This window comes from Drosophila montana, unplaced genomic scaffold (genome assembly GCF_035044405.1).
Source record: "Drosophila montana isolate Dmon_TW-CO22-7 unplaced genomic scaffold, ASM3504440v1 contig_3087_1, whole genome shotgun sequence".
Lineage (NCBI taxonomy): Eukaryota > Metazoa > Arthropoda > Insecta > Diptera > Drosophilidae > Drosophila > Drosophila montana.
The window spans coordinates 14,870-34,283 of NW_026997961.1; the positions used below are offsets into that span (position 1 = coordinate 14,870).

At 42.5% G+C, this 19,414-nt stretch overlaps 2 protein-coding genes across 2 annotated transcripts; one reads left to right on the top strand and one right to left on the bottom strand.

Moving 5' to 3' along the window:
• Positions 1–3,919: 3,919 nt before the first annotated feature.
• On the top strand, positions 3,920–8,629 carry LOC135430895 (uncharacterized). Its single transcript, XM_064685717.1, is given in 5 exon segments — positions 3,920–4,895; positions 5,186–7,972; positions 7,975–8,203; positions 8,205–8,462; positions 8,521–8,629. Coding segments are annotated over 5 exon segments (4,359 nt in total).
• Positions 8,630–16,157: 7,528 nt separating this feature from the next.
• Positions 16,158–18,590, bottom strand: LOC135430896 (piezo-type mechanosensitive ion channel component-like). The gene is made up of 8 exons (XM_064685718.1): positions 18,465–18,590; positions 18,128–18,417; positions 17,788–18,074; positions 17,051–17,571; positions 16,939–16,990; positions 16,723–16,884; positions 16,601–16,664; positions 16,158–16,204 (listed from the first exon to the last, which is right to left on the bottom strand). The coding sequence occupies exons 1-7, from the start codon at positions 18,502–18,504 to the stop codon at positions 16,646–16,648; spliced, it is 1,371 nt and encodes a 456-aa protein (XP_064541788.1). The 5' UTR covers positions 18,505–18,590; the 3' UTR covers positions 16,158–16,204; positions 16,601–16,645.
• Between the last annotated feature and the right edge of the window lie 824 nt (positions 18,591–19,414).

Below are 19,414 nucleotides of genomic sequence, written 5' to 3' on the forward strand. Positions count from 1 at the left end.
TCACCAACGAGCAATTGCTTTGCATACATGAACAACTGCAACTGGCTCCACTCTGCCGTAAGTGCACATTCCTCCAGTTCTTCAATCCACTGATTTATGTCTGGGGTGTTCGACCCAGAGAATTGTGTGGCACTACCTTCGACATCCTTCAAAGTGTACCATGACCTAGCCAAACGCGGAGTTTCTGTTTGACGGTTCTGACCTACATTACTAGGTTTTCTATCCGGATTCGATACATTATCGTTCACCGTTGTAAATGAATCCTCATCTCTCTCAACACTGTTTCCTTGATCATTATTAACTGGAAGTCCATAGTGAGCAAGCAGCCTATTTTGCAATTCCGCTTTTCTACTACTTGCACCAAGGCCTAGCTCTGTCAGTTTAATACGCAAATCCGCATCAAGCAATGCCAAGATCTCGTCTCTACTCATTTTACAACTTAATTCTTTAATTTAAATGTATTGAAAATGTTTGCAAATTGAATAAAATGCTTTAAAATTTTGTTCACAACTTATTGCTTGAAACTGTATCAAACTATATTTAACATAAATGTGTATCGAAATACCAATGTTACTTAACAGTATGTTATTGACAAGAATAAAATTAATTTTCGGTAGTCTCCTTAACTTCGTCTCGCCGATATCGCGAAACTCACGAACTATTTTCGTTTTGCCTTTGGTAATTTTTTTTCTTTACTTTCTACTCACGAACACTAATACAAAACTCCAGACCGCTCTTCTCGTCTTGCTTGACCCACCAGATATTGACCATAGCTGCTTGTATTGAATTCACTCGTTCATTTTACTGCTACACAGCTTTTCAATTTCTGCTCTCGTCGATTCTTCTTCTGATTCCGTGCACAACACCAGCTTTTCAATTTCTGCAATCGTCGTTTCTACTTCTGATTCCGTGCACAGCACCAGCTTTTGAATTTCTGCTCTCGCTGTTTCTTCTTCTGATTTCACAACAATAGATTTTCACTTTCTTCTCTCGTCGTTTCTTCTCCTGATTTCACAACACCAGATTTTCAATTTCTGTTCTCGTCGTTTCTTCTTCTGATTTCACAACACCAGCGACCGGTCTCTCTCGTCTTCGATACACGCCTGTCCTTGGTCCACAGCACGAACGCACCAGCCTCTCGCTTGCGTTGTCTGTGTGCACACAAGTTGTCGTGTCTCTTTCGTTAACAAGATTCGTCTCTCTTTCATCGCCTTCTTCATTGTCGTTTGAAGCGTTTCGTTCTGCTGAATTTCACAATCCTAGGCAATTCACGATTCCTAGAATTTCACCAGACGCTCTTTAGCTTTCTCAGTCGCACTTGAGCTGAATTTTCCTTACAAAGCTTTAATTCTTTCAGCAACCAAGTTTTACTTTTCAACTTTGAAAATTGCAAAAGTTTAACAGCAGAACAAGTCCACTACAGCACCGCACAATTTACACAATTTTAGCATATGGCTATTAACTAATTCAACAATCTCGGTTGAGCCCCCAAAAATGTGGTCTCCAGTTTTCAGTGATGACCAACTCTGAGACAACGTTGTATTATTTTAATGTTTATTTATTATTTTTTTGATAGTTGTAGCTTATAATGCTATTTAGTTAATAATACTGTACATATGTAATTTTTTGTGTGAACTTAAGACTTTTACGAATCACTCCTGCGTGTGTAGCCTACGAGAAATCGGCATCGACTGACTCTCTGATCGGTTTCTCTCAGAGCGGACGCTCTGACCGTTTGCTCTCTCTTGTAGCTTTTTGGCTCTCTGTTGTTGTCGTCGTTTAATAACGGCGACCACTGCGCGTTGCTCGCTCGGCTGCTTGCTCTTCTGGAACTTTCTCGAATCCCACATGGATATATTTCCAATATGTCTTGTAACTTTCCAACAGCTTGTGACGCGGAGTCACAATGAGGCCCGCACACGAATATATGCACACAATCATAGGTTAAGAGGACAGAAAAATGAAGTTATAAAATGTCACAATCATAGGCTAAGAATAATAATAATAATATTGTAACCATAAGTTAAGAGTAAAAGATGAAGTAAATGAAGTCAGTTATCGGTTAAGAGTATGCTTACTAAATTAAGAGAGTCCGACTGCAAGCACAATCGAATCACTTGCAACTCTGTTGATATTATTAGGAGTAAAAGAGAGCCAAGCTTAGAGAGAGGATTTTCGCCGCAGGGCAAAAAGGGCGAAAAGAGGGTCGTGAGCTGCTGCCGCCGATCAGCAACTTCACTTTGGAACCGACAAGCGTGAGTATCGGACGTGCATACGTGACGAAGGACAGAATTTAGGGACCGCGAGTTAGCTGCCAGGTTAGGTAGGAACGACCTAGAATTGACGGTGCAGCAAGGCTAGGAAAGTCTAAGAAACGAATAAAAACGAAAGTGAATGTACACAGAGTAAAACGGTGTTTGCGTGTTGTCTGTGTAGAAATTGTGCATTTTTAGGCTTTCGTTTGCGGCGGAGCGATCCCAGCAGCACCCATCACGCAGGCCGACTCTAACCTAACCGCAGCGGAGCGATCCCAGCGGCTTCCCTTTTTCCTTAACAGAATTAGTAACCACTCTGTGGCGGAGTTATCCCTACGGCTCCATACCCCCCTTTTCAGCTTCGCGTCTCAGCAAACTACAAATTTCTTGTAGAGTGGACCTGGGTAAGACTGAGTCATCACCCCGGCCAAGAAGCTACTTTACAAGTGGCGCCCGAGCAGGGACCCTAGGCGTGAAGGGGCGTGGCACTAACGTGGCCTAAAAGCCCATGAAAGTGCCTCCAGGGTGAGTTAAAACCAAAACGGCAAAAGTAACTGAGAAGTTAGCTGCCTGCGGCATAGGAAAAGGGAGCATAGAAAGTCCCACAGGGGTGTCAGCAACAAACGCACACGTGCAGGCAGACAAGTGGGGACAACGAGAAAAGACAAAGAAGAGACTCGAAAACTAACGGACAGCCATAAAACTTCTCGCTGAGCGAGCGAGTTTGCGGCGAGCGTGCTAGCGTGTGTGCACGCATACAAGTACACGCTCACACGCATAAGCCGAGAGTCGGCAGAGCGCGCGTCAACGGGACAGCTGCGAAGGCCCACCGTGGGGCAAATCGCTCGGTACGCGTCGAAATTTGCGCGATCAGTAAGCGCGACGAGAAAAGAAGTGAACAATAGTGAACATTTGAGACAAAGTGAACGTTTTTCTTATATTTTTTTTCATGTGATCACCGGTGCAAAATATAAGAACAATTAATGAAAACTAATAATAACTAGTTAACAACCGAGTGAAAGTGACCACAGTGCAGTAACATAGAACCACGGTAAAAGAGTGGACGCGTGTAGCAAAAGGGTACCGTGGGCCGAGGCCGGTACGCAGCGTCACTTTTTAGGGTGGTCAACTAAAAGTGCGACTATTTTTTTGTGCGGCCAATGGTGGTGTTCTGGCTCGATAAAATAAATTAAATAAATGAATTAAAATAAAACAAACTAAAAATAAAAGTAATTAAAATAAAACAAATTAAAATAAAATAATTGAAAAAATTAATTAAAAAATAAAACAAATTAAAATAAAACAATTAAAATAAAATTAATTAAAATAAAATTAATTAAAATAAAAAATTAATAATAAAATAAAATTAATTAAAATAAAATAAATTAAAATAAATTAATTAAAATAAAAATAATATAATAAATGAAAATAAAATAAATTGAAATAAAATAAATTAAAAATTAACGTGATTTAAATAAACGGAAATAAAACAAAATGAAATAAAATAATTATAAATAATCATAAACAAATACAATAAAAATAAATTCGGAAAACCAGAAGGAAGTAATTAAAACGAGGCGGTCGAGGAAGACTGGATATCCGAACGGAGTCACGTGGACCAGAAGAGGAAAAGGGAACAGCAGTAAAAGGTTACGTACGAAAGGATGGATACGGGTGAGTGTCAGAATCCAGGGGTGGGCGTACGGTGGATCCACTCGCGACGGAAGGAGGAACTGGAGGCGATTACTCGCGAGTTCGGGCTGAGCGAGTTGGGGCGGGTTGAAGACTTGCGTCGTCGTTTGGCAAGCTTCGTGTCCGGGGGTTCGCATTCCGCCAAAATATGGGCTCGGCTAGCCGAGCTGGAGGCCAAATACACAAGGACCCCGGAGCACAAGGCCCAGCTCGAACCTGACCCAATCGAATGGGATAGACGTTCGAAGTCAGAGTCAGACTCTGGCCCACGTTCGAACACCCCCGGCTTGCTCGAGGTCCCGGCGATCCCGAACTACAAGGCCCGTGATGCGAGCGACAGGACGAAGGAATCGGGGACGCCTCGTGTTACTGAGGGCGTCCCATTAACACAGACGCGCCTACCCATGGAGTATAGGGGGCACTGCATCGTTCCGGAACAGGTCAGGAAGTGGGGTATACGCTTCGATGGGCAGGCTGATCCACTGTCCTTCGTGGAAGCCATCGAAGATCGGGCCCTGTCTTATGAGATTGACACCGATAGGTTGCCCCGGGCAATGAACGAGGTCATGATCGGCGAAGCCGCTCGCTGGTTCATGACAAGTGGGCTAAGAGAGGTGTCATGGAACGAGTTTAAGGAGGGATTTTTGGATTTCTTTTTGCCCCCGCGATATTTTGAATTGTTGGAAGACGAAATCCGGGCTCGCCGTCAACGAGAGGGCGAGGGATTCAAGCAGTATGTGGTGGACATCAGGGCGCTGATGCACCACGCTGGCTATGGTCCGGAGCGAGAATTGGCGAGAATATACGACAACGCAGCCCCAGAGTATAAATTGTATGTGCGGAGACAAGATTTCGCGTCGCTGTCGAAGCTCATACAATTAGCGGTCGAGTATGAGGGTATAAAACAGCAGGGTCAACAGTATCCCCCGGGTTCACGATCTCGATTAGGTAATAGCATGGGCACGTATCTAGGCGAGGGGCAAGGACAGGCGACAACAGGCTTAAACAACCCGTTCAGGGTAGCTTCATCGCCAGTATTACCGGTGCCAAGGGAAGAGCCCGCTAACCGAATGATTGGCCAAGAAACCGGGGGAACAGCCAGGAGACGCCCGATATGTTTTCGATGCGGGCAAGAGGGGCATTTTAGGAGGGAATGTCCCAACCCGCAGGTAGTCTTTTGTGCGCAATGCGGAACCAGGGGGGTGAGCAGCCAGGAATGCTGTAGACGACCGGCTCAGGGAAACGGGCAGAGGCACCATCCGGACCGGGAGCGGATGGACAGCGATGTCAGCGGAGCCCGGAGGCAGTAGATGTTTTGCGAGTCGAGGGGGGTCGTGTCGTCGCGACGATCAAGATCGGTGAGGAGGACTACGCGGCGACAATCGACACCGGCGCCACCCGATCGTTCATCAGTGGTGCCTGCGCGGCGAAGGTAGCGAAGGACGTGGAAATTAGGGAAGTACAAACGAGGATACGGCTGGCGGACGGGTCAGGATTAGACGTCGCGCGGATGCTGCACGCGGGAGTAAGTTTAGCGGGGCGTACGATAAGCGTGCCGCTACTAATCATGACGCCGATGCTAGACCAAGTGATCCTAGGTATGGACTTTCTGCGAGCGATAGGTACGACGATTCGTTGCGGGGACAGCGAGATGACGCTAGGGACGCCGGAGAGACGGGAAATTAGGAAAGAGGCGACTGGCTGCCCTGTGGAGCCGATCCCGGAGGCAAGGTTAGGGATTCGGCAGGGGGTGGCGGTCCGTCCCGCGGAGAGAATCCCGGAGGCACGATCGAATGATCGAGGTATGTCCAGGGTGCCAGTGAAGGTGCGGTCAGACGATGAAGAGGTGTCCAGGGTGCCAGTGACGGCGCGGTCGGACGATAAGGGTATGTCCAGGGTGCCAGCGGAGGTACGGTCGGACAGCGAGGTGTCTAGAGCGCCAGGAAAGGATCAGAAGCAGAACCGTAAAGAGGACCCGACAGGGCGTAGGGAAAAAGGGCAGATGACTACGGAAGTCGGCAGAGGTGTGGATTCGGGAGCCACGGGTAGAACAGCACCTAAGAGCGTGAAGCTGGGGAGGGTAGCTGGTTCCAACGGGCAGGAGAATCAACCTCACGCCTCGGAAGAAATCGTTCTAGCGAGAAAACTAGTCGCAGGGGAAAATACGGCCGCGGGAGCTAGTCACGAGGCTAGCAGTGGTGAAGGGTCTGGAGAGGGGAGTCCCAACGGGGAGGACGTCTGGCCGGCAGATCTGGAGCCGAGTCTGCGGGAGCTTCTACAGGCGGAATTGGCGCGATTCGAGGGGCTGAAAGGCGTGTCCCACATAGCTAGCCATCGGATCGTAATGAAGGACAACGAGCCCATCAAGCAGAGGTACTACCCGAGGAACCCAGCGATGCAGCGAGTCATCGACGAACAGGTGCAGGAATTACTCCGGACGGGAGCCATCGAGCCGTCCCGAAGCCCGTACAGTGCGCCGATCGTACTGGTGAAAAAGAAGACAGGGGAATGGCGAATGTGCATCGACTATCGGCAGCTCAATGCACATTCGATTCCGGACGCATATCCAGTACCCCGGATAAACCACATTTTAGAGCGCCTGCGGCACGCGCGCTATATATCGACGCTGGATCTGAAGCAAGGATACTGGCAGATCCCCATGGAGGAAGGGAGCAGGCAGTATACCGCGTTCACAGTTCCAGGACGGGGACTATACCAGTGGAAGGTGATGCCCTTTGGTCTGCACTCGGCCTGCGCCACGTTCCAGAGAGCACTGGATTCGGTGATAGGGCCGGAAATGGAGCCCCACGCTTTCGCCTACCTGGACGACATCATCGTCATAGGCGCAACCAAGGAACAGCACGTAGCCAACCTGAGAGAGGTGTTCCGACGACTGAGGGAAGCGAACCTAAAGCTCAACATAGAGAAATGCCGTTTCTTCCGGAAGGAGTTGGTATATTTAGGACACGTAGTGAGCGGCGAAGGAATACGGACGGACCCCTCAAAGGTGCTCGCGATCCAGAGGCTGACGGCCCCATCGAACTGCAAGGAGCTGCGTCAGTGCCTTGGGATGGCATCGTGGTATCGACGCTTCGTCCCCAATTTTGCGTCGGTGGTGCAGCCGATGACCGCTCTCTTGAAGAAGGGAAAGGTATGGTCGTGGGGCGTGGAACAGCAGGATGCGCTGGAGCAACTCAAGGAGCGACTCACAACCGCGCCGATCCTCGCTTGCCCGGATTTCAGCAAGAAATTCGTGCTGCAAACGGATGCGAGCGATTACGGTCTCGGCGCCGTCCTGACACAGACCATCGACGAGGAGGAGCGAGTCATCGCTTACGCCAGTAGGAAACTTCTGAAGGCAGAGACCAACTACTCAGCCACGGAGAAGGAATGTCTGGCTATAGTTTGGTCAATCCGCAAGTTGAGATGTTACTTGGAGGGGTACAGGTTCGACGTCATTACCGACCACATGGCACTTAAATGGCTCAACTCCATAGAGAGTCCATCTGGAAGGATAGCTCGATGGGCCTTAGAGTTGCAGCAGTTCCAGTTCGACGTGCAGTACCGACGGGGGAAGTTGAACGTGGTAGCCGACGCACTGTCCCGGCAGCCACTGGAGGCATGTCGTCAGGCCGTGGAGGAGCAGCACCCATGTGGATGGACCGCGTGTATGCTGGAGAGACTCGCCAAGGAGCCCGCAAAGTATCCGGACTATGCTGTCGAGAACGGCCAACTCTATCGCCACCTGGGCCACAGAGCCGACGACGAGGACTACGTGCCATGGAAATTGTGCGTCGCCAGTAACCAGAGGCAGAGAGTCCTGCAGGAGTGCCACAATGCCCCGACGGCAGGGCATCAAGGGGTGAGGAAGACGATATCCCGACTTGCACAGAGGTACTACTGGCCTGGGATGTTCCGGGACGCCGCACGACATGTGAGATGCTGCGAGGTGTGTCAGAAGTTCAAGGTGGAACAGGTGAGACCGGCGGGACGAATGATGACGCGCCAGGTGACGGTACCAATGGCCATTTATGCGCAGATTTCGTGGGGCCGATACCACGCTCGAAGCACGGTAACACCATGTTGCTTGTATTCCACGATGCGTTTAGCAAGTGGGTGGAACTGGTCTCTTTGAGGCGAGCGACGGCGGAACATTTACAGAGGGCGTTCCGGGAACGGATATTTTGCCGATTCGGAGTCCCCCGGAAATTTGTGTGCGACAACGGGGTGCAGTTCACAAGCCGAACATTCAAAAAACTTGAATACAAGTGTGGTGGACTCGACCGGATTTTCACCCGCTTTCTTGGTACAGGGTCGCGAACCTCGTCTCCCCGCCGCTTTATACGACGAGGTTACGCCTGGGCCCGCCACTGTTCAGCAAACGCCAGGAGAAAAGGCCCAGCGTCTGAGGGAGGTGCTCGACATCGTTCGTCATAACTTGCAGCGTACTTCCCAGGAACAGGGAAGACATTACAATCTGCGACGACGGAATGGCGGCCAAAAGTGGACGAGAAGGTGTGGCTACGCCAACACCAGTTGTCAAAGATTGCCGACGGATTCGCGGCAAAACTAGCGCCGAAGTTCGACGGCCCCTTTCGGGTCGTGACATTGCCCAGTTAATGGCCTATCATGGACCACCTGGAGATAACTACAACGAGGCCGAAGGGTCAGGAGACGACTGACCAGGCGAAAGATAGTTTAAGAGAGAAAATTTGTAATGACCCGTAGGTTTAAATATCTATAAGATAAGTCGTGATAAGCTGCACCAGAGGGAGGTATTAGGATAGTAGACAGGCCGAGGTGGACGTTCCGCACCACGGAAGGGAGGCTACCGCCTAACGTACGCGACCGAGTAGTCGCCAAGCTAGACGGTTGGCTCCCGCGCATATGCCGAAACCGTTTTTGCGTACGCGACGGTAACGCTTCGCTTAGGGTGACCATCACCGATGCCCACAAGGTGATAATCACCCGCCGTCAACAAAGATGGTGGGGCGGGGGGAGGGGGGGGGAGGGGGGGTGTGTGACGCGGAGTCACAATGAGGCCCACATACGAATATATGCACACCATCATAGGTTAAGAGGACAGAAAACTGAAGTAATAAAATGTCACAATCATAGGCTAAGAATAATAATAATAATATTGTAACCATAAGTTAAGAGTAAAAGATGAAGTAAATGAAGTCAGTTATCGGTTAAGAGTATGCTTACTAAGAGTATGCTTTAAGAGAGTCCGACTGCAAGCACAATCGAATCACTTGCAACTCTGTTGATATTATAAGGAGTAAAAGAGAGCCAATCTTAGGGAGAGGATTTTCGCCGCAGGGCAAAAAGGGCGAAAAGAGGGTCGTGAGCTGCTGCCGCCGATCAGCAACTTCACTTTGGAACCGACGAGCGTGAGTATCGGACGTGCGTACGTAACGAAGGACAGAATTTAGGGACCGCGAGTTAGCTGATAGGTTAGGTGGGAACGACCTAGAATTGACGGTGCAGCAAGGCTAGGAAAGCTAAGAAACGAATAAAAACGAAAGTGAGTGTACACAGAGTAAAACGGTGTTTGCGTGTTGTCTGTGTAGAAATTGTGCATTTTTAGGCTTTCGTTTGCGGCGGAGCGATCCCAGCAGCACCCATCACGCAGACCGACTCTAACCTAACCGCAGTGGAGCGATCCCAGCGGCTTCCCTTTTTCCTTAACAGAATAAGTAACCACTCTGTGGCGGAGTTATCCCTACGGCTCCGTACACCCCTTTTCAGCTTCGCGTCTCGGCAAACTACAAATTTCTTGTAGAGAGGACCTGGGTAAGACCACTAACCAAATAACATAAAGACTGGTCAAACCGTATATTTGGTGGTGACAATCGTTTTTTTTTGCGGCTGGTCCAAAGTCGCCTTCGTTTTTGTTCGGGTTCGAAACATGCCCGCATGCTCTCACAGCAAGAGAGTAAGAATACATATGGCCTGTGTCGTGGAACATCAACGCTGTCTTTTTACTCGCTCACTCTACAGGAAACTGCTTTGGCTTACTCTCATCCATATGATTTGTGCGATAGAACGGCATCGCTGTTTTTTATCTCGCTCCCACAACAGGAAACTGCTTTGGCTTACTCTCAGTGCTCTTTCAATTTGTCTATGTACCGTTTAAATGTTTTTGTGTGTATGTGTCCGCACAAGCAAAAATGCCCACAAATTCAATATTTCTCAAAAGTCGGTGGCATTTCTTCCCTTTCGAGGGGACGAGTAATACGAAAAATGAAAGGGTTTGCCAAGTCGATGCGAAATCCTTTAATTTTAGCTCGTTCTTGTTCGAAAGGGTATCTAAGCGTTGGCATGTGTGCTTTTAAAAGTTTTTGGACTTGCGATTCACGCATACTTGCATATTTTGTATATGAATAGAAGCATTTATGCGCTTGTGTGCCTGTTGGTGCCTGCCTGCCAGTCCGATGCAAATTTTACAATATTTTGATTTTCGACTTCTACACACAGACACACACACAAATGTGTTTGAATGGGCAGATCATGGTCGCAAAAGAAAATATTATTATTGGCACGCATCTGACGCGCGCCCTTCTTTTTATGATGTAGGGTTTGAATTTAATAGCTTTAATTTGATAATTCAATAAAATCAATAATACAATAAATATATACATACATATATACATAATTGAAGATTTTAATTTTTGCACAAATATCCGCTGGTCATAATTGTTTGAGTGATTAGTCACTAGACCTATCTACATATGCAAGTGCAGGTACTTGCCAAAAGTTTACCCTTTCGGCCCAACATCGGGTCAACATTCATTCATCAATTCAAACCCTAAATCATAAAGAGAAGGGCGCGCGTCAGACGCGTGCCAATAATGGCATTTTGAAATTTTGCGCCCATGATCAGCCCATTCACACACATTTGTGTCTCTGTGTGTGTGTGTAGAGCTCGAAATTCAGAAATCCAAAAATATTGTCAAATTTGCATCGGACAGGCAGGCAGGGACCAACAGGCACACATGCGCATAAATGCTTCTATTCATATACAAAATACGCAAGTATGCGTGAATAGCAAGTCCAAAAACTTTTAAATGCACACATGCCAACGCTTAGGTCCCCTTTCGAACAAGAACGAGCTAAAATGAAAGAATTTCGCATCGACTTGGCAAACCCTTTCATTATTTCATATTACTCGTCCCCTCAAAAGGGAAGAAATGCCACCGACTTTTGAGAAATATTGAATTTATGGGCATTTTTGCTTGTGCGGACACATACACACACAAACATTTAAACGGTACATAGACAAATTGAAAGAGCACTGAGAGTAAGCCAAAGCAGTTTCCTGTTGTGGGAGCGAGATAAAAAACAGCGATGCCGTTCTATCGCACAAATCATATGGATGAGAGTAAGCCAAAGCAGTTTCCTGTAGAGTGAGCGAGTAAAAAGACAGCGTTGCCGTTTCACAACACAGGCCATATGTATTCTTACTCTCTTGATGTGAGAGCATGCGGGCTTGTCTCGAACCCGAACAAAAACGAAGGCGACTTTGGACCAGCCGCAAAAAAAAGAAGATTGTCACCACCAAATATACGGTTTGACCAGTCTATATGTTATTTGGTTAGTGGTAAGACTGAGTCATCACCCCGGCCAAGAAGCTACTTTACAAGCTGTCTTAATTTAACACTTAAATTCCTTGGTTGATAAACGCATTTTATCAATTCTCTGCAAACTATTTTTTCCTAATATACTAACAGATGGTCCTAAGTCCAGTAAACCGTACACTTCGTCATCTCCTATCCGAATCTTACGTATTGTTTCTTGCTAATAGTTTATATCTATCTCTACACTTTAATATTTTAGACGATATCTTTCTTGGACTTAATATACACTTTAGCTCTAAACGTAATGTATGTGATTCATTCACATTAATTTCACGTATTTTCTCTGTTTTAGGCTCATTTAATAGTTTGATTGGGGTTTCTTTCTCGAACGAGGTAACCACTAGGTAACGAGGTAATCACTTTTTCGTCTAATTGTTTTCCTTATGCTTAGGACAAGTATCCAAGGTTATATTTTTCTCCCCACATCGGTAACAGAAAATAATCCTTGTTTCGGACGGGCAGTCATAAAACGAGTGACCTATTTGATCAAAGCTCCAGGTGATACGTGGACTTATCTCCTTCATTATCATACATTTTTTTGAATTTCTTAAAAGCGGCTAATTTTATTTCCTTTTCACTGTTAGATTCTTCTGCATTTAGATCCGATACCGCTATTTGGTTAGAGAATTTGAGAATTGTCTGCTGCAAGCGTATATTTTTCTTACGTGCAATAAACTTTTCGGCTTTACGAGTTTCTGACAAATGACAATCTAAACTGTAAATGCTCTGGGCGAATAATAACAGATCTTCTAACATATCCTTTTATAATATTTGCTAATTTTGCATCACTAACGCTTCTTTCATTCGTGAAATCTTAGTGCCAACATCCATATAAAATAATTAAAAAGTTTTTGGGTAGCGAATTTGCCAATTGTCTGCTGCAAGCGTATACGTATACGTTTGCTTACGTGCAATAAACTTTTCGGCTTTACGAGTTTCTGACAAAAGACGATCTAAACTGTAAATGCTCCGGGCGATAGATTGCCTAGAGATTTTCTAACATTTCCTTTTATACTATTTGCTAATTTTGCATCACTTAACGCTTCATTCATTCATGAAATCTTTGTGACTACATCGATATAAAATAATTCATAGGTTTCCTTAAATTGCTGTTGTCTCCCAATAACACGCATCAATCTCTATGTGTGGTCCGCTGCAGCTTAGTTTTAATAAATTCAGATTTTATTTAAAAATTACATAAGCCACAAGCTCTGGTAAATATTTTCTCAGAACTTCATTGCTGTTTGATTTATGTACATATACATATGTCAACACATAGTCAAAGCCATTTGGTGTGCGGTTTCCCTTATCTCATTTATATTTTTCCATCTTTACTGTTATTTTGGCAAGAAGAGATTGACCAGTGCGAATAATACTTTTCGCGTAGTTAATATAATAAGTAATAATTCTAATTTCTTCTTTTTTCTAATTCTTGCAAGAAGAGCTTGACAGGTGCGAATACTACTTGTTCCGCTCACGCATATACTAACACCAACGAGTGAAAACATAGATATCTTTGTAAAACCTGGCAACATTTATCCAAAGATGTCCATACATATTCATATATATTCTACATTTATAAGACAGGCAACAATACCGATTCAGATTATGTGTTCTAAAACGAGCTGTAACTATTTATATATTATTTGGTAAAAAACATTTTGTTTTGTTCGGCAACTGACTGGCTTATTACAAATTATATAAACGATAGTATATAGCACAATTTCTTGAGGGACTTCAGCTAGGACATTTTTATACCCTGAACCCATTAAAAATGGGTAAAAAGGGAATAATTTATTTGTGCAAATGTATGTAACAGGCAGACGGAAGCATCTCCGACCCCATAAAGTATATATATTCTTGATCAGCATTAATAGCCGAGTCGATCTAGCCATGTCCGTCTGTCTGTCCGTTCGTCCGACTGTCCGTCCGTTTAAATGAACGCAAGGATCTCAGAACCTATAAGAGCTAGAGGCTTGAAACTTGGAATGTAGGTCCTCCTAGTTCCTGCGTTTCCGATATTCAATAACTTGCCGTTTCCAAGTAATCAAGAAAAATCGATATCGAAATCCTTTATTTTTTTTAGCGATTTTGGTAAATAATAAGAGCTAGAGACACCAAACTTAACATTTAGCTTCTAGAATAGTATATATATCAAGTATCTTTCATGTTATAGCTATCACCACCTCCCCGCTACTACCTCATAGCTATAAATGAAGTAAATAAATCAATTTTTCATAGTACAATACGATCTACTGCTAAAAATTTCATCAAGATCGGTTAAGAAACACAAAAGAAAATGTGTTTTGGCTGCCCACGTGTTTGCGGCAGCTAGTGCGAATTCCAAGAAATTTTGTATCCATGCACACACATTCATACGAGTCTGCTTAGAATATTATCAACAACATTGCAATTGCGATTGTATTGTTTTCTGTGCAGCTATTTTAATTAGTTTTTTCACATTAAGACTCAATTATTGGTGTGGCTATTGAGTATAAGCGGCGGAAAGTAGCGCGTTCAGTTACGAGTTCGAACCCTGCCGAGGGAACAATTTTTTTTTAATTTTAATTTTTCTATATGGAAGAAGAGGGTTCAGGGTATCCCCTTGTCGGGAGCTCCCGAATAAAACCTCTTACTTGTTTTAGGTGGACTAAGTATAACGGATATTCACTTAATAAAGTCTCTCCTAATGAAATGAATAGAGAATATGTGCTCAAGGGGACAGATAGGTTTAAGCTTAAAATAAAGTCCATAATGCGAAATACGTAAAATTGTTTAATGTCCAAAGAACGCAAAGCTGTATTTACCTTTCTGAAAGGCGAGAGAATATGGCTTACATATGTACTATAAATACTCATGATCGCAAACTAATGATTACGGATAGATTACTCAAGAAAGTCATTCAGTAAAGGTCTTAGTCAACTCTTGTAGGTTTTATATAGTGAAAGCTTTGTGATAAATTAAGAACAATAAGTCCTTTTCAAGGTGATGAACTGAGCTGGTTTACTGTGTGTGAGGTTAGGCTCAAATTCAATGTATCTACTCAATGTATCTATGTCAGTTGAAAACTCTTCAATAATTATGGCACAAAAAAGGACCTGTCTTTTCTAGCGATAATGCAGGTTCGTATTTTACCTAATAACCTAGCCACAAACTGATTGTATTTAAGATTATCTAAGCCACATTGCTTATAGCAACCAAAGTTTTGAAACTCAGCCTCTGCCTCTGAGCAGGTGTTCCCATCCAGTTTGTACCTACCCATCTCGCTCGGGCCTATCGGGCCTATAGCTACGAGGTGAGAGCCTGGCCTAATAGCTAGTCTTTTAGTTCTTCTTCGTGGCATCCGACTTTTAAAGTTAGTTGGACCGAGCTAAGAAATTGAGCTCACTTGTGTAGAACTATCACCACGTAGTTTATTGAACCTAGGATTCTGGAGATCTATCATCTTCAGATTCTACTACTTAAGTTTTAAGTCCACACAATATAACAGTAAGCAATGTAAATTGGCATCTCATTGTCAAACACAAAACACTATTAACTGGCCACACTTGCATAAAAAAAGTATAAGAATACACGTTTTTCCATTCTCGTTAATCAAAACAATTCGCTCATAATTGAAGAATCGCAAACGGTCGGAACCAAATCTTTTTTAAATATATTTTAAAATACTCATAATACAAATATTGACAATGTTAGGAGTGGACCAATGCGGAAGAAGAAAAATAAGCTTAAAATAGTGCGTCAGAACTTAGCTTATATGAAATATATTAACAAAATCTTATATGATCTCTCCAGAATTGAAGCACCTTTCAATAAATCAAACCAATCTTTAATTCAGCTTTCCTTTGGCTTCTCCACATTTATAAATATGACAATTTTAATGAAAAAAGATAAAACGTTTAAGTTATACTGTGGAAGTTATACTTTAGTCCACTCTAACCACTCCCTCGCTTGACAGTTTGACGCTAGAAAATTTAAGTCACAGGAGCTTAGTTTCTAACATTGCCAAAGTAAGCTTAGATGACAGCATTCTAGTTAAGCTTTGACCTCAATTTTTCTCAAATTCAAATTTTGATTTTCACGCTTGTCCTGAGAAGATGCTTTTGTACGAATTTTGGCAGTCTAGCTTTTTCTGTTTTTGCTTTAGTTTGGGCGCTATGCACCAATCAGTCAGACAGGACAATCGATGAAAATAATAATGCATGCGACCTCAAGACAATCCAATTTTATTACATATAAATATTATTTAAAATTAAGCTTGAGTTAAGATAGCAAAAAAAGATAAATTCGCAAAGCGGAGTCTGCGTCAAGAACAGTAGTATATAACAAGTCTGTTAATGATTTGGATTTTATGTTGTACAAGTGACATTAAGAAGTTATATTATTAATATTCTTTGAGGGGAATTAGAAAAGATTCATATATAATTAAAAATAGTAAGACTTGCAAAAGATACAATTGTTCAACTTACCACAAACTTTGGGAATCCAAATAACAAGACAAAGAAATTTATAAAATCACATAAGAACAGTAACGTATATACATCTGTAGATAAACGTGCCTTGTGAAGTAAAGCGAGAAAAAATTTATTTATTGCAGAAGAAGGTCCACCTTTGTGTCTGTGGGTTGGATTGTATAATATTTGTTTTAATTTTCAGTTTTAATAAAATGTAAACGAAATCATCGAGGTCTAACGACAAGCTCAATTGATAAACTTTATTTTTTTTTTTTACATTTTATAAAATAATGTTATTAAATATTTCAAGAGATACTAGCTTTAATAAAAATATATTTGAGGAAAAACAAGTAAGTTCCTCTTACACCTCAGAACTTTGTTTAAAAAACAGGATTTTGATATATATTTTTATCGATTGCGTGTAAGCGGGGCAAGTTATCAATGATCGGAATCAATCTCGTTTCAGTATGTTGCATACATTTGCATAAAAACAATATTCCATTTTTACCAATTTTTAAAAGATACAGGGTGAAAAACTTGAAAACTAAAGAGGGCTTACCATAGAATATAGGTGTATTTAATTTTGGATCAGTTCGGAAGATATTTAATCTTTTTTAATGAGGCTGCAAGTTTTATTTGTTCGGAACCCCGAAGTTAAACTTTATTTTAAGCTTTGCTTACTCTAAACTTTTCATGGCAAAACGATAGTTCTCTGATTCGATGTTATGATAGACATATTTATTTTCCATTCCTGGTCGTAGTAAGTCATCAATATCCCGTTCCATTTCACTTGTGTTAGAACGATAGGCAGTAGTTTCTTTAGGTTCACTTCCTGACTCTTCCCTTAAATAGCTTTAATTTAATCAGGTATTAAGGTAAAAGATTAAATAAATATACCTTAGTCGCTTTAAAATATCTGTTGGTCGTTCCTTGCTTAAAGTTTTGCTATCTTAAGAGTTTGTGTTAATATGTATACTAGAAATAAATATAAATTTCAGAAGGGACTTACTGGTTTGGTTTAGTGGTACCGGGTCCGTTTCCGATCTTGGTATGTTCCAAATTCCCTGTTTTTTCAGCATATAGCGGTGCCAGAATAGTACAACCAAGAGCAAAAGATCATATACCGCTTTGCCATGTTTTGAAAAAAGCTCAAAATCTGTTGTCTTGGCTAGTTTTATAAGCTTGGGGTCAAGAACAATTTTTTGATGCATTATGCACTTTAAAAAAATCATTGCCAACGTGTATGTGATAAGAGTAACCCAGAAATTCTTTGTTGGACGCGGTAATGTAAGGGCACCCCAGTAAAGGACCAGAAAAGGCATTGGTAATGAAATTATTGAGGAGTTTGCAGCCTGGTTGACAAATACAGCCAAATAGCTGACCACTTCCGTATTGGCGATAATTGCATACCACAAAGAAATTAACATTTGTACAAAATTATTATGATTAAGTGTCGTAAAATCCTCGCTCTTTGATATCAAATCAAACGTCGATTCTTTTGGGGGAGTATTAATAGCATCCAACTGTTTGCTATATTAAAAAAAAAAAATTCAGACAAAAATAAGTGACTTTTTATGTTAAGCTATTTGCGGCAGCGCTAAGTCAATAAATGTATATCATTGGTACTGTATTTGTAGTTATACAGATAAAGAATATAACAACTTAGCCCATTATATTCAAATCTCATGAGCAAGAGAAAATGAAATCGAATAAGACTTAAGTGTATCCAATTTAATGCAAACTCACTCGTAAAGTGATTGATTTAAAAAGCTGAACATCGCTGCAGTATTGACTAGTCCAAGTCGGTTCATTGTACTAATGTCTTGTAACGTCTTTTTCTCTGCCGAGAGTACCTTGTGCACAAAACGATAATTACGGGATAGCCGGTTTAACCGAAACGTCACTAACATAATAAGTTCAGCGGTTAGTTTAATTATTGGATGCGTTTCGAAGTCAATTTCAGAATCCGAGCTATAGTCGTTTATATTACCGCTACTGCCGTGGGACGGTCCGTGATCCAATTTTTTTTTAGACTGTGACTGAAAACATTAGCGCTTAGATTTGATTAAAAACAATCAGTTTATACATATATAAGCATTTGACGTGTGTCCTCTTTTTCCAGAAAGTCATACTCTTCGTACAAATTAGGTTCATCAATATCATTATATTCCTCAAACATATAGTAGTCTCCAGTACGCACTGCATGCGGATGAAGACGTAAGTCTCGCCTTTTAGGTGGTGATGCGTGTGTTAAGCTTATAGATTTTGATTTAACAGTTTTTATTGGGTTTTGTAATGATACGCTAATATTATCGTCCTGCGAACTTATATGCTCACTCGAATCGATTTCCGAATGCTGTCTAGTAGCATTCGCCTCTAAAAAATTAAGATATTAGTAAACATTTTTTGACAATAACACTTACTTTTGTAATTTTCTCTGTTGCTGGCTCGTATTAATTCCATCTTTGCCTTAACACTTTCCAGCACGTTCTTTTCGCACTCTCTTCGATCATAAATTTGCTTATAGTGCAAATTCTCAATAATACTAGCACCACTAAGGAAAAATTCGTGTTAGAATTCTGAAACAATACCATTTGTTAGTAGCAACGTGTAACAACTGTTTAGCAAAAGACACTTGTAAAAGATCCGTTTCAATTGCAGAATACGAAATTTTCTTTATGTTTTTATTTCCAAGAAGTTCTGGTAAACACCTGTTTTATAATCATCCACATAGTAAAAGTAATTTTTTTGGTAAATATCCGTCAGACCGAATGTTTGTATAAAAAAAAATTTGTTCGACGCTAAGCCTTTAAATCTTGAAAGTGGCGTATATCCAGGCTAAGTTCAACAGGCCCAAATCATAATAACAAGTAAGAGGTTTTAATCGGGAGCTCCCGACAAGGCGATACCCTGAACCCTCTTATTCCAACAACAAATACATCTCGCGCTACGCGCTCGGTTGCTTTAGCAGTAATAAAAATAAATTAAAAAAAAACAAGTAAGAGGTTTTAGCCGGGAGCTCCCGACTAGGGGATACCCTGAACCCTCTTCTTCCAACCCCAAATGCAGCAGGCGCTACGCGCTCGTTTGTTTTAATATTAATGAAGAAAAATTAAAAAAAAAAGTTCCCTTGGCAGGGTTTGAACTCGTAACTGACCGCATTACTTGCTGCCGCTTCTAATCAACAGCCGCACCAGCCAAAAAAAAAAAAAAAGTTTACCCGATTCGAACTCGCAACAGACCGCACTACTTACCGCCTCCTCTACTCAACAACCACACCAATAATTGAGTCTTGATGAAAAAAAACGAATTAAAATAGCAGCACAGAAAACAATACAATCGCAATTGAAATGCAGTTGATAGAATTCCAAGA